The sequence below is a fragment of the Dama dama genome, chromosome 22 (assembly GCF_033118175.1).
Source record: "Dama dama isolate Ldn47 chromosome 22, ASM3311817v1, whole genome shotgun sequence".
Classification (NCBI taxonomy): Eukaryota; Metazoa; Chordata; class Mammalia; order Artiodactyla; family Cervidae; genus Dama; species Dama dama.
Genome location: NC_083702.1, coordinates 21,368,591 through 21,384,304, shown reverse-complemented (window position 1 = coordinate 21,384,304; position 15,714 = coordinate 21,368,591). Strand labels below are relative to the sequence as shown.

At 36.2% G+C, this 15,714-nt stretch overlaps 2 protein-coding genes across 2 annotated transcripts; both read left to right on the top strand.

The window, feature by feature from the left end:
- Window positions 1-1,227: 1,227 nt before the first annotated feature.
- LOC133043277 (taste receptor type 2 member 19-like) lies at window positions 1,228-2,145 on the top strand. Its single transcript, XM_061124107.1, has one exon. The coding sequence runs from the start codon at window positions 1,228-1,230 to the stop codon at window positions 2,143-2,145; it is 918 nt and encodes a 305-aa protein (XP_060980090.1).
- Window positions 2,146-14,796: 12,651 nt separating this feature from the next.
- LOC133043080 (taste receptor type 2 member 31-like) lies at window positions 14,797-15,714 on the top strand. The gene has a single exon (XM_061123961.1). It carries the CDS (start codon window positions 14,797-14,799, stop codon window positions 15,712-15,714), a length of 918 nt encoding a protein of 305 aa, XP_060979944.1.

Sequence of the window (15,714 nt, the reverse complement as noted above, 5' to 3'; positions counted from 1 at the left end):
AATAAAAACAAAAAAGTACTTCAAAACGAATAGTTTTCAACCCATTAATCATCAGGAGTGGTATTTGGGATGGGAGTTTTTTTTCACTCAGAAGAAATGTGAAGCACACAAGATAAGGACTCTATTTTTTTTAATCTATGAAATTCATAGTTGGCATTTGGGGAAATGCATTGACTGGAATAAAGAACTGAACCAACTGGGAAGACACTGGAAAATCAACTTCATTAATCTCATTCTCACCAGCTTACCCATAACTAGGATATATTTCTTAATCTTAGTACTGATTGATTAATATCTACTTTGATGCTTTATGCAGAGCTACATAACACTGGTCAAACTGGGAAAAATAATATTCAGTTTTGTGTAATGATCCGCCACTTGAGTGTCTTGTTTGACATATGCCTCAGCATCTTGTCTTTCCTGAAGATAGCTACTTTTTCCCAACCTCTTATTCTGTGGTTAAAGTGGCAGCTTTTGTAATTTCAAGGCAGGCTCAGAAAGTATTTCAATTTAGTTTCCTAAAATGAGAGCTAGATCTCATAGTGCATGGTTTCAGAAATAGAACTCAGTTCCTGGATGACTAAAAATAGAAGCAATTGTCCAATATTGCCCACTTATTCAGCTCTCCAATGTCTACCCTTTATTCCACATGTAAAATTTACAAAAAGTCCTGATTCTGTCTAAAAAAAGAAAGTTTCCAACACTATATTAGGTGTCTGTTTTGCATTACAAATCACCTTAAGATCCTAGTGATTATCCTAATAACATAGAGCATAGTTATGATCAAGCTTGATCAACTCATTTAAGCTTTCACTGTGCATCCTCTGCATTGGGTTTCAAAATTTTCCTAACAACAAAAGTTGATGAACACAAATTATGAAGAGGTAGACGGGAAATTTTGTAAAACGATGAGTCCTTATTTGCATCTGGCAAATGAGAATTTGTATTTTACTTCAAAGTCACTAATGAAGTGATCCATCCCATGGGAGGGCACAAAGTATATGAAGAGAGCTAATTTGAGCTGCTAGGGAATAGCAGTGTTTTTCATCGAGATGTCATTGAACTCTTCCAATATTATTTCCTGGTGCTTTTCTGCTTGACATTCATCACAGAGTTTGAAAGAAATAAGAACTTCACTGCACATCCAGAAATCAACTTCATAAAGAATTTAAGGTCAGAATATTGAAGGAATCGCAACAGTGACATTAGACTTGGATTTTTTTAGACATGATAACTTTAGTATTGAGCATTCTTTCCATTCTATCAGTGACAGAATTTGTTCTGGGAAATTTCGCGAATGGCTTCATAGCACTAGTGAACTGCAATGACTGGGTCAGGAGACAAAAGATCTCCTCAGCTGATGGGCTTCTCACTGCTCTGGCAGTCTGCAGAATTTTTTTGCTCTGGACAATATTAATAAATTGGTATGCAACTATGTATAATCCAGCTTTATATAGTTTAAGAATTATTATCCATGTTGCCTGGACAGTAAGCAACCATTTTAGTAACTGGCTTGCTACTAGCCTCAGTATATTTTATTTGCTCAAGATAGCTAATTTCTCCAGCCTAATTTTTTTTCACCTGAAGTGGAGAGTTAAAAGTGTAGTTCTCATGATGATGTTGGGGGCTTCAGTGATTTTGCTTTTTGAAGTTGCAGTGTCAAGTATAGATGAGACTATTCAGACAAGTGAATATGAGAGAAACATCACTGAGAAGACCAAATTAAGGGACATTTTACACCTTTCAAATATGACCCTGCTCACACTAACAAACTTCATACCCTTCACTGTGTCCCTGACATCTTTTCTGCTGCTAATCTTTTCCCTGTGGAAACATCTCAGGAAGATGAAGCTCAACCACAAAGGGTCCCAAGATCCCAGCACCAAGGTCCACATAAAAGCCATGCAAACTGTCATCTCCTTTCTTTTCCTGTTTGCCATTTTCACTCTGACTGTAATTTTAACAATTTGGAATTCTAATGAGCTGCAGAAGGAACTGGTCCGAATGCTTTTCCAGGCTTTTGCAATCACCTATCCTTCAATGCACTCATTTTTCCTGATTTGGACAAACAGGAAATTAAAACAGACCTTTCTGTCATTTCTGTGGCAGCCAAGATGCTCGCTAAAAATAAAAGGAACTAGGTAGAGACATATGTCTTCTCACAGAAAATTAAAGGATGAAGTCTGTTACATTTTATACTTTCTTCTGCTTTTTGAAAAAATGTGTTATAATTTTGTAAATATCCAATGGTTTACCTAGAAAAGTCTTTTACCCAAGCTAATCACAAAAAGTGTCTTTGTGTGTGTTTATGAAAGATATAAGAAAGATGATAAAATTGCATTCATGCATTCTAAGTGATTTCATTCATGTCTGACTCGTTGAGACCCTGTGGACTGTAGCCCGCCAGGCTCCTCTGTCTCTGGAATTTTCCAGGCAAGAATATTGGAATGGGTTGCCATTTCCTCCTCCAGGAGATCGTTCCGACCCAGAGATTGAATCCTAGTCTCCTGCGTCTCCTGAAATGGCAAGTGGGTTCTTTACCATTAGCACCATCTGGGAAGCCCTGATATTAAGATTCAGTTGAGTTCAGTTCAGTCGCTCAGCCGTGTCCGACTCTTTGCAACCCCATGAATCGCAGCAAGCCAGGCTTACTTGTCCACCACAAACTCCCGGAGTTTACTCAAACTCATGCCTATCAAGTCGGTGATGCCATCCAGCCATCTCATCCTCTGTCGTCCCCTTCTTCTCCTGCCCCCAATCCCTCCCAGCATCAGGGTCTTTTCCAATGAGTCAACTCTTCGCATGAGGTGGCCAAAGTATTGGAGTTCCAGCTTTAGCATCAGTCCTTCCAATGAACACCCAGGACTGATCTCCCTTAGGATGGACTGTTTGGATCTCCTTGCAGTCCAAGGGACTCTCAAGATATTAAGATTACCATACTATTAACCAATGTATTTCAGATAAACATTCTAACTGTATAAAATATTATGTGAAATTCCTCAGGATTATGAAGCAATGTGTGGTTCACCTACATATTCTATGTTATCACCTTCCAATTGAAAAATTTATAATCTACAGTTATGAATTTTAAAGAACTGACAACTTAGGAATTCATCTTTATTTTCCACTCTAAGTGGCACCACAGTGTGTTCAGATTTTATTGCTTGAGCCTTTAATTGTTTGGATGGTAATGATCTTCAATTCTAGATCACACATTGAGGATATATATTTGAGATAGATGTTGTTCCATCATCACTTACTTCCATCCATCACTTACTTTATGGTTATTCAAGAGTAATTAGCAACATTGTTAGGAAAAGATGCCCACAATAAAATTCAAGAATCATATTTAGATAAATTTTACATATGTGTACAATCAACTCTATAGAGGACTATTAAATACACAGACAAAAAAACTTAGAAAAGAATCAGTTCTGTTATACGGATGAAGAAGAAAATATTCATCATGACTCATTTTCAGTGCTGCTATATTTCCACATGCAGTAAGGAAAATCACTTTTTACAATTTTTAACTAAGAAGACATGTTGAAATGGAGATCTGATGTCAGATTATTCATTTTCCCCCTAAACCACCTGGGACTTCCTCTGAAATGCTAATCATCTCCTCCTACCTAAAAATTCCTTTTAACCTTGAGACAAGAAGACACAGATCTTCCCTATCTTAAAAAATACATTTGGTATAAGAATAGTAAAAATTTTTGCTATATGATTGAATGGCTTTTCTGCATGTATTAAAGTAGTATCTATGCTGTTTATGCAATAATTATAGGAAATGTCTTCAAGATCTGTTTTATAGTAATCTCATGGAAAATGATGAAATAGAAAAAGTGTGTTGACACAGTATTGATAACAATTTTCACTAGAGGAAAGAAATGTATAACCTTGATCAACAACTGAATTTACATGGCTATATTAATTCTTAGTTGTGAAATTATAACAACATGATCTAAACTTAAGGTAAATCATTTCCACATCTGATTTATTCATTGTTTTTAATTATCTCTCTGTCCTAGGACAATGTAAACCCTACAATGTGGGGATCATGTTTATCTGTTTCCTACCCCATCTTAGGACATAAAAAACAGTCTATAGAAGAATTCATCCAAATGATATTTTAGTCACTAAATGGATGAATAAACTATGAGGGTGGAAAACCAATGAAAATGAAACTGATCACAAACTCTGCAGGTCACATGGATTTCCTAGTTCTGTTCCTCACCATTCAATTGCCTCTACAAAATCTACACAATCTCAATTCCAGTTTCTGAATTAGACTGAGTAGACAAACTGTTGCCACAAATAGGTTCTCAAGCATAAAGTGATTCAAACACAGTGCACATTTCATTTTGCCCTTTGAAGAGTACTGGTATGTCTGAGTGGCCTTCTTTAGACAGTTGAATAACAGGAATCAGGCCAATCAAGTTTACCATCTTTATCATGCAGTTTCTAAGATCCACTTGGGGTTATTTCCATACAAGAAAGCTGGGAGAAAAAGGTGTGGGGCATACTGTCCATGGGGAAGTTTTTGGAATGGGCCTAAAAAGAGTGGACATAATTTTCACTTATGTGACATCGTTCAGATTTTGATCAGCTTGCCACAACCATCTGTTAGGGGAGCAGGAAATGTGGTCACTCTCCAGCCCAGAATGAACAACATGGAACTGAGATGGTGGAAGTGGGAAGGTACTTAGTTATATTTCAATTAAAATAGCAACAAGTCACTGTAAAAGAAAAGAAATTTCTCCATTAAGAAGCATGGTTGAAGCTTGTTCACGTCATTTTGATAATATCTACATGCCCTTACATCTGTCTTGAGTTCTTTTTTTCTGTTTCTTCATCAGCTGCAAAGAATTCAAGTTCACCCTACATGTTTGTGTCTTCATAAAGTCATAGCTAATTGTGCACTGTAGCACTTATAGCTTCCCCATGTATTTTGCCTGTCTCTTCTGTTTGTGATTTCTGATTTAGCTAGTATAATGTTCTGTTCTAATGTTTCCAGTTATTTTTCCTAGGACTTGGGTGTGAAATGTGAACTATTCATAATTTCTTTATTCCTATACATTATATAGAATCAAAAAAATTCTTGACAGAAGGATCCTATTGATGAATGGCAAGTAAAGTCTGAGCTATATAATTTTTTTTCTAGCAATTCTTATTCAAAATCCAAAATATTTGCATTCAAATATATGACTCAGGGGAGATAAAAGCACAGCTTAGTGGAAACCAGTTCTCTCATATTTGTGTGTTTACATAGCTGAATCATCCTTTTAGTCTTAGCAGAAATGGGAAATTGCAGCTGGCATCAAGGATAAATGAACATTATTAATGTTTACTCTGGAAATTATATAGCTACTGGCTGTAAGTCATAAAAAAGGTACTCATGAAGCTTTGTATCTGTTAACAGGACCATTTGATGTAGCACTGGAAATACAGTTTAAGTAGAAGAGACTACTCTTTCTATGAATATCTTCACAACTAAATCACATTGCAGAATTTTAACTGTTCTTTTTGAAATTATGATGAAAACAGTAAAGAAAGCATCATTAATGTTTGTAAGTCTACAACTGTTTTTCTATAAAACTGTCAGTGAAGCACAATAAGGGAAATATTTTAATACAAATGATACTATTCCTAGAAAACCCAAAAGAAACTATCAGAAAATTACTAGAGCTAATCAGAATATTCAGCAAAGTTGTGGGATACAAGGTCAATACACAGAAACCACTTGCACTCCTATATACTTACAATGAAAAATCAGAAAGAGAAATTAAAGAATCAATACCATTCATTATTGCAACAAAAAGAATAAAATATCTAGGAATAAACCTACCTAAGGAAACTAAAGACCTGTATACAGAACACTATAAGACACTGATGAAAGAAATCAAAGACAACATAAACAGATGGGAAAATATTCCATGTTCCTGGGTGGGAAGAATCAATATTGTGAAAATGATTATACTACCAAATACAATCTACAGATTCATTGTGATCCCTATCAAATTATCAATTGCATTTTCCACAAAACTAGAACATAAAATTTCACAATTCGTATGGAAACACAAAAGACCTTGAATAGCCAAAGCAGTCTTAAGAAAGAAGAATGGAGCTGGAAGGAATCAACCTTTCTGAATTCAGACAAAGCTACAGTCATCAAGAGACTATGGTACTGGCACAAAAACAGAAATATAGACCAATGGAACAGTATAGAAAGCCCAGAAATAAACCCATGCACCTATGGCTACCTTGTTTTTGACAAAGGAGACAAGAATATGCAACGGGGCAAAGACAGCCTCTTCAATAAGTGGTGCTGAGAAAACTGGACAGCTACATGTGAAAGAATGAAATCAGATCACTACCTAATGCCATACACAAAGATAAACTCAAAATAGATTAAAAACCTGAATATAAGACCAGAAACTATTAAACTCTTAGAGGAGAACATAGGCAGAACAGTCAGTGACATAAATCCCAGCAAGATCTTCTATGCCTACTAAAGTAATGGAAATAAAAACAAAAATAAACAAGTGGGACCTAATTAAACTTAAAAGCTTTTGCACAACAAAGGAAACTACAAACAAGGTAAAAAGACAACCCTCAAAATGGGAAACAAATGATAAAGAATTAATTTCCAAAATATACAAGCAGCTTATACAACTCAATACCAGAAAAGCAAACAACACAGTGAAAAAGTGGGAAAGGGACCTGAAGAGACATTTCTCCAAAGAAGACATACAGATGGCTAACAAGCACATGAAAAGATGCTCAGCATCACTCATCAGAGAAATGCAAATCAAAACTACAATGAGATACCACCTCACACCAGTCAGAATGGCCATCATCAAAAAGTCTGCAAACAATAAATTCTGGAGAGGGTGTGGAGAAAAGGGAACACTCTTGCATTGCTGGTGGGAATGTAAACTGATACAGTTTACTATGGAAGACAGTATGGAGACTCCTTAAAAAGCTAGGACTAAAACCACCATATCATCCAGCAATCCCACTCCTAGGCATGTACCCTGAGGAAATCAAAACTGAAAAACACACATGTACCCCAATATTCACTGCAGCTCTATTTACAATAGCTAGAACATAAAAGCAAGTTAGATGTCCATCATCTAAGTTGTCCATCTAATATTTGACATAAGAATGGATAAAGAAGCTATAGTACATATATACAGTGGCATACTACTCAGCCATAAAAAGGAACGCATTTAAATCTGTTCTAATGAGGTGGATGAAACTAGAGCCCATTATACAGAGTGAAGTAAGTCAGAAAGAGAAATATAAATATCATGTACAATGCATATATTTGGAATCTAGAAAGATGGTACTGATGAATTTATTTTCAGGGCAGCAGTGGAGAAACAGGCATAGAGAACAGACCTATGGACAAGGTGGGAGGAGAGGAGGGAGAAGGGGAGATGTATGGAGAGAGTAACGTAGAAATTTATAATACCACATGTAAAACAGTCAATGGGAATTTTCTGTAAGACTCAGGGAACTCAAACAGGGGTTCTGCAACAGGCTGAAGGGTGGGGTGGAAAGGGAGATGGGAAGGAGGTCTTAGAGGGAGGGGGCATGGGTATACCTATGGCTGATTCTTCTTGATGTCTGAAAGAAAACCACAAAATTCTGTAAAGCAATTATCCTTCAATTAAAAAATAGAAAAAAAATTAAATTAAAAACAGAAATAATGATAGCTAAACTACACAGAATATCTTCAGCATGTTTCAAAAGAAAAGCTGACTTTTCATAAATAGAAATTCAAAAAGATATTTTTCAGATATAAGAAAAATTATTGTATATACATAGTTGTAGACATAAAAATGACTGAAAATTAATTGAAATAGTAAATATATGTGAGTTTAAATGAATGTTGACTGTATGAAGGCCATATTTTGTGGGGTTAAATATATGTATGATAAATAAAATATAAGAATAACAACACATAGACTGAGAATGAATGTGGAAGTGATAAATTTAGTTAAATTATTTTTTGGACCTTTCCTTTTTGGTGAGGCAGTTTAGAGTTTCATATTTAGTAAATCTAGAAGAAAAATTCTACCTTTAAGCATATTCCAAGACAAGTGTATCAATAATATGTAAAAGAATGCTCATAGCATCATTATTCTAAGTAGTTCCAAAAAAAAAAAAAAAAAAAAGGCCAACTCAGTGTGGATAAATATATTGAAATTCAATAAATATGCCAGAAATGTGTCCATGGCCAATTACTGCTTTGTGTTCTCATCTTAGCAAATAATATGGGACCAAGAACCTGGGTGCTCATTGGAAAGGCTGATGTCGAAGCTGAAACTCCAGTACTTTTGCCACCGGAAGTGAAGAGCTGACTCACTGGAAAAGACCCTGGTGTTGGGAAAGATTGAGGGCAGGAGGAGAAGGGGACAACAGAGGATGAGATGGTTGGATGGCATCACCAACTCAATGGACATGAGTTTGGGTAAACTCCGGGAGTTGGTGATGGACAGGGAGGCCTGGCATGCTGCAGTTCATGGGGTCGCAAAGAGTCGGACACAACTGAGCTACTGAACTGAATTGAAGAACCCACAGTTCTTGTCAGAGCCAGGAATGGAATTCAGGCTTATCTTCTTTTTAGGCTGGAATAAGCCCAGGAGAGTCTTACCTCCAAAATGCTTGCACTTTTCATTAAAAACTGTGCAAAGATTCCTAAATCTATCTTATGACATAACTATTTATGTCCACTCAGGTCTACAGAGTGTGGATTTCCTTATATTAGTGAAGGATATTTAAGTTTTAAGTAAGGGGAAAGTAATTCAAGCAAAATTATGGATTACACAAGTGAAAGTTCCAAGGATAAGACCCATTTTATATGGCTGTATTTAGATGAACAAGAAAGCTCTGCCAAGCCCAAAGATAAGTCTTGAAAATCAGCACACTTGTTCTTAACCTCATTAGTACATTGAAATAAATCTGTCAATTTACCTGACAGAATATGACTCCTATATTCATCTCAAGTAGATAGAGTCTCTATCAATGGTGGTATTTTTTAGTACACTTAACAGCCTTCCTTTCTGTGGTAGGTTAAATACTGGCCCCTCAACAGTCTATATCCTAATCCCTAGAACCTGTGCATAATGTTATGTGCAAGGCAAGGGGGAATTAAGATTGCAGATAGGATTAAGGCTGCTAGTCAACTGACTGAAATGTGGGGAGTGTCCTGGATTATTCATTGGAATCCCAAAGGTCCTTTTCACTGGAAGAGAGACAGGAGAGTCAGAATGAATGAAGAAGTAATGAAGATGGAACCAGAGATCAGAGGACCATGATTGTTGGCTTCGAAGAAGACAGGCATCCTTGAGCTAAGGGATGCAGCCAAGCTCTAGGGGTTGGAACAGTCTAGGAATGGATTCTCCCCTAAAGCCTCTGGATGGAATCCATACTTACCAACACCTTTCTTTCAGCCCACCTTGATATTAGCCCAGTGGGACCATTTCAGGTTTCTCAAGAACTATGTGACATCAAATTTGTTTTGTTTCAGTTACAAACTTTTTGTGATAATTTATCACCAGCAATAAGAAATAAATACTACATTTTATAAAAAATGCACTGAATTTTTCACCATTATAACTTGTATCTATCCAATCTAAACCATATTCGCACATTATCCAAACACTTGTTTTCTGTTCATTGTATAAATGTCTTCTGAAAAGGACAACTTAAATTCCTAGTCATCTCCAGCAGCTAGTTGGCAGATCAATTTCAGCCAGACTGGGCATATTTATCATTTGTAGAACTTTTTTTTTATACATTGAACCAATTGTTTGACTGTTTCATTAATCAAACTTCTGCTCTGAAATTTATCTGGCAGATTGATTAAACTCTTTAATTTCAAGCAACCCATTCCACAATCTTGTCTCAACAGTTGTGGCCCCTCAGTTTTCATTTCAATCACAAAGAAGTGCAGTGCCAAAGGATGTTCAAACTACTGCATGATTGTACTCATTTTACAAGCTAGCAAGGTAATGCTCAAAATCCTTCAAACTAGTCTTCAATAGTACATGAACCGAGAACCTCCAGATGTACAAGCTGGATGTAAAAAAAGCAGAGGAACTAGAGATCAAATTGCCAACATTCATTGGATCATAGAGAAAGCAAGTCAATTCCAGAAAAATATCACAGACACTATCCATCTCTTCTGAAAACTAAAAGAGTAATGTACTTGCCCATTCAATATCACAGAAATAATCAATCCCAAATTTTCCAACTACAAACACTGAAAAACTCAGATGTCTACCTCCACTTACACTGCTTTCTTTTCTTGCCACTCTGTTAAAACTCTTCTTTAAATTACACTAACTCAAATTTGTGTGAAAGAAATAATGGACACCTATTAGCAACATGGCCACATAAAATATCTGTTACATGGGGAAGAAGAGGGCAAGAAAAACCATTATGAGGTTTTGGTGTTATTTCAAGAACATACTGGAAATCATCAGGAATTTTAACTAGGTGAACCAGAGGGTAGAAAGATAGAGAGGGAAAGAATAATATCAATGGTGGTGGTTTCTATTCTCTTCATGAATATTTGTATTTAAATAATAGTTACACAGTTTCTCCCCTAAAATCAAAACATAATTGTACTAACAATTACTCTGCACTCTTTGGACATTTCTTTTGAAACTACTTATCTCTTCTCTATATTTTTTATGCTTGACTAGTGAATTCTAGTTTTGATTTTTAAAAATTTAATTGCTTTAGGATCTTATTGAAAAGACTTGTGAGCATTCTTCTAGGTTTCTTTTGGTTTTGCCTCAAGTGAGGAAATCCACTTGTAGCTTCTGTATCATGAATTATACAACAAGCTTTAAGTTTTCAACCTGTTTTGCTTTTTTTTTAATGTGAGTGGAAATTCTGAAAACTGGTACCAGGATGCAATGACCCAGGGGCAAAAAGAATATTGCAAATCAGTGCAAGTTACTCTTACTCACATTTGCATGAAAATCAAATGGAATTCAGTCTTTCAATCCTTAGCAGAGCTGGAGGGTTATTGTATATGTTGTGCTGTGTTTAGTTGCTCAACCAACTCTTTTTTTTTTTCATTTATTTTTATTAGTTGGAGGCTAATTACTCTTTAAGACTGCATGGATTGTAGCCTGCCAGTCTCCTCTGTCCATGGGGATTCTCCAGGCAAGAAACTGGGGTGGGTGACCATGCCCTCCTCCAGGGGATCTTCCCAACCCAGGGATCGAACTCAGGTCTCCCACATTGCAGGTGGGTTTGTCTGAGCCACCATTGTATATGTTAACACTACTATTTGCAAGAAGCAATAACATATGTGTTAGTATAGATTTTGTCACCCACAGCATGCCTGAAGGATTTCTAGATTAAAACAGTACAATGAAGCATTAGGTATGTATTAGGGAACCTGATGTCACAAAACCATTGACCAAAATCGCCAACCCTGTTGAGGCACAGTAATGACCACTTGTGTGAGTTATCTCACAACAGGAGGTCCAGATAAGGAACAGGAAATTAATACAGATGTTTTGCCATAATATATTTGAAGGATTTTTAGATTAAAACTCTTTGTTAAAGCATCACGTATGTGCCATATTGTACAAGATATGGAAGAAAGTGAAGCAAACTATTAATTGTACCTTAGGGATTAGGATTTTTTTCTCTTTAGGAATTTCAGTTGATTTGCAGAGTATTGTTGCTGATGATTGAATTAGGAGACTTCATTACAGATATTTTTGGAAATTGAAAGTATTCTTGAATTAGATTAGTTATAAGCTCACATATCAGATTACCTTGGGTGACTTTATCCTAAGGAATTTATCTCAAGAATTAGTTTTATTGAGTACTGTTTGTGAATTTTTAAGAAAAAATTGCTTTCTACTGTTTTTTTAACCACTTCTATATTCCGATGCTAAACTAGGGAAAAAAATTTTTTTCTTTGCACATGGACTACTTATTTGACTTTTATTTGTATGACACTTAAAGAAAATATGTTAGTTATTATATCTGATGTCTTGCAGTTTTTAATTCCTACCATCTGTAAGATCTATTCTCACTCATACTCTTAAAATGTGTGTTAATATAAAATATACAAAATCTTATAATTCTTCTGTTGTGTATTTTACCTTCTCATGCATTACACTTTATCATTTGTGGGGTGGGAGTTAAGTGTGATTGTAGGTTGAAGCCCTAAGAGGACAAAGAAGAGGTAGGGATGTATCTTGAGGAGGGTCAGCATTCTTCCATAACGCATCTAATTTAGGAGAAATCACCACAGTTTTTCTGGAGATGGAAGAACTAATCTTCTCAGTGAGGGGAGAAAGGATGATTCATCTGACAAAGGAGGATCAGTAGAATGGAAGGTTTGGGGACCTCCAGATTCTTTGAAATCTGCCCTTACATCCCCAGTAAAACTTCTAGGGTCTCGCACATGAACCCTGTGTCAGTTTAGATGCAACCCCCTAGTGGGAATATAAGAGAGGGACACTCTTATTCAAAGATCTCATTTAAGACCTGATACATCACCTGTAGCTACGTGATCTTGATGTAACTTGAGCAAACTGTATAAATTCTATAATCTCAGGTTACACATTTTTTCAAAACAGAATATTCTTCAATTTCTACTAAATGATATTTTTTAAGAAGCAAGTCTGATTTCAGTGACAAAAAGTCCTTGTAATATAGGCACATATTTAGAGAATGTTGATTATCGTCACTGTAATCATCAAAAATACTCTGGTTAAAATATATTTACTTTAAACTTAAATACTGAGATTCTTCTGTACCAACTTTTTAAAAAAAGTTATGAATTCTAAGCAGTCACCTACCTTCCTTCAGTCTAGGTAAAGATCAATTATTGGTTCTTTTTATGTGTCTTCTCGGAGAAGGCAATGGCAACTCACTCCAGTACTCTTGCCTGGCAAATCCCATTGGCAGAGGAGCCTGGTAGGCTGCAGTCCATGGGGTCGCTAAGAGTCGGACAAGACTGAGCGACTTCACTTTCACTTTTCACTTTCATGCATTGGAGAAGGACATGGCAACCCACTCCAGTGTTCTTGCCTGGAGAATCCCAGGGACGGGGGAGCCTGGTGGGCTGCCGTCTATGGGGTCGCACAGAGTCAGACACAACTGAAGTGACTTAGCAGCAGCAGCAGCAGCGTGTGTCTTCTGGTTCTATAGTCAAATGATAATGCTGATTATGATGGTGACGATAAAATTTCATCCCTACATTCAGTTTTCTACAACAATTCAAGTTCTGCAAATGACTCTGTAAACATGGAGGGTTTCATGCTTTTTTTGTGCATTTTAGGGAATGGCAGAGGTGAAACACTGGAAAGCATTAACATCTATGCAAAGTAAATTCTCTTCTTTCACAAATACAACATGAAAAGATACAGCAGATATTACTATAAAAGAAGAAATACCCATACTTGTTGGCAGGGAAATCAGATACTAAGACATTTGAGAGGAAAAGAAATAGTTTTCACAATGTTAGCTGAGGGCCAGTGTGATAATAGAAGCTTGTGTTTATTGAAATGGAAAGGAAGCCACAATAAAAACAGAAAAGCACAATAAGGCTCTTAATTTTCAATCCCTTAATTCATCAGTAGTGGTATTTGGGATGGGGGTTTTTCACTCAGAAGAAATGTGAAGCACACAGGATAAGGTCTTTTTGGTTTTTTTTTTTTTAAACCTATGAAATTCATAATAGGCATTTGGGGACATGGATTGATGGGAATAATGAACTGAACCAACTGGGTAAGACACCGGAAAATCAACTTCGTTACCCTCATTCTCACCAGTTTATCTATAAACAGAATATGTTCTGATGGATTAATTTCCATAGTGTTCATCGCAGATCTACGTAACTTTGGTCAAGCTGGAAAACTTAAAATTCTGTTTTGCATTGTGATCAACCACTTCAGTGTCTAGTTTGAAATCTGCCTCAGCATCTTCTCTTTCTTGAAGATAGTTACTTTTGCCATCCTATTTTTCTTTGTTTGAAGTGGCAGCTTTTGTAACTTCAAGGCAGACTGGGCAAGTATTTCAGTTTAGTTTCCTAAAATGAGAGGTAGATCTCATAGTTCATGGCGTCAGGGATAGGATTCAGTCCCCGGGTGACTGAAAGTAATAGCAGTTGTCCAATATGGCCCACTTATTCAGCTCCCCATGTTCACCCTTAACTCCACATTTAAAATTTACAAAACATCCCTGATTCCATCTAGGAAAAGACAGTTTCCATCACTATATTAGATGTCTGTTTTGCGTTACATATAACCTCAAGATTCTAGTGATTATGATCCTAGCAATGTTGAATGTAGTTATAACCAAGCTTCACCTAATGGTAAAGGCTTTCATTGTATATACTACATATTGGGTTTTAAAATTTTCCTCACTAACAACTAAAGTTGATGAACACAAATTATGGAGAGGTTAGACAGGAGAAATTTGCACAATGATAAGTCCTTATTTGCATGCTAGCAAATCAGAATTCATATTTTACTTCAACATTAGTTAAGAAGTAATCCATCCCATTGCAAGGCCACACAGAGTATGAATAGAGTCAATTTGAAATATTAGGAAATAGCAATGTTTTTCATTCAGACAGCAATGAGCTCTTCCAATATTATTTCCTGATGCTTTCCTGCTTGATATTCATCAAAGAATTTATAAGAAACAGGAACTTCACTGCACATCCAAATCAGCTGCACAAAGAATTTAAGGTCAGAATATTGAAGGAATCACAACACACATTAGACTTGGATTTTTTTAGACATGATAATGTTTATATCAAACATTGTTTCCATTCTATTAATGACAGAATTTGTTCTGGGAAATTTTGCCAATGGCCTCATAGCACTGGTGAACTGCAATGACTGGATCAAGAGACCGAAGATCTCCTTAGCTGATGGGATTCTCACTGCTCTGGCATTCTGCAGAATTGTTATGCTCTGGGCAATGTTAATAAGTTGGTATGTAATTGTGTATAATCCAACTCTATATAACTCAAAAGTAAAAATTATTGTTCATGTTGCCTGGACAGTAAGCAACCACTTTAGTAACTGGCTTGCTACTAGCCTCAGTATATTTTATTTGTTGAAGATAGCCAATTTCTCCAGCCTAATTTTTCTTCACCTGAAGTGGAGAGTTAAAAGTGTAGTTCTCATGATGATGTTGGGGACTTCATTGTTCTTGTTTTTTCAAGTTGCAGTGTTAAGCATAGATGAGGCTGTTCAGACAAATGAATATGAAGGAAATACCACTCAGAAGACCAAACTAAGTGACATTTTACATCTTTTAAATGTGACTCTGTTCACGCTAACAAACTTCATACCCTTCACTATGTCCCTGACATCTTTTCCGCTGTTAATCTTCTCCCTGTGTAAACATCTCAGGAAGATGCAGCTCAATGGTAAAGGATCCCAAGATCCCAGCACCAAGGTCCACATAAAAGTCATGCAAACTGTCATCTCCTTTCTTTTCCTGTTTGCTATTTACATTCTGGCTCTAATATTATCAGTTTGGAATTCTAATGAGCTGCAGAAAGAACCAGTCCGAATGCTTTATGATGTTCTTTTAATCATGTATCCTTCAATCCACTCATGTATCTTGATCTGGGGAAACAGGAAATTAACCCAAGCCTTTATGTCATTTCTGTGGCAGCCAAGATGCTGGCTGAAGGAAAGGAAATAG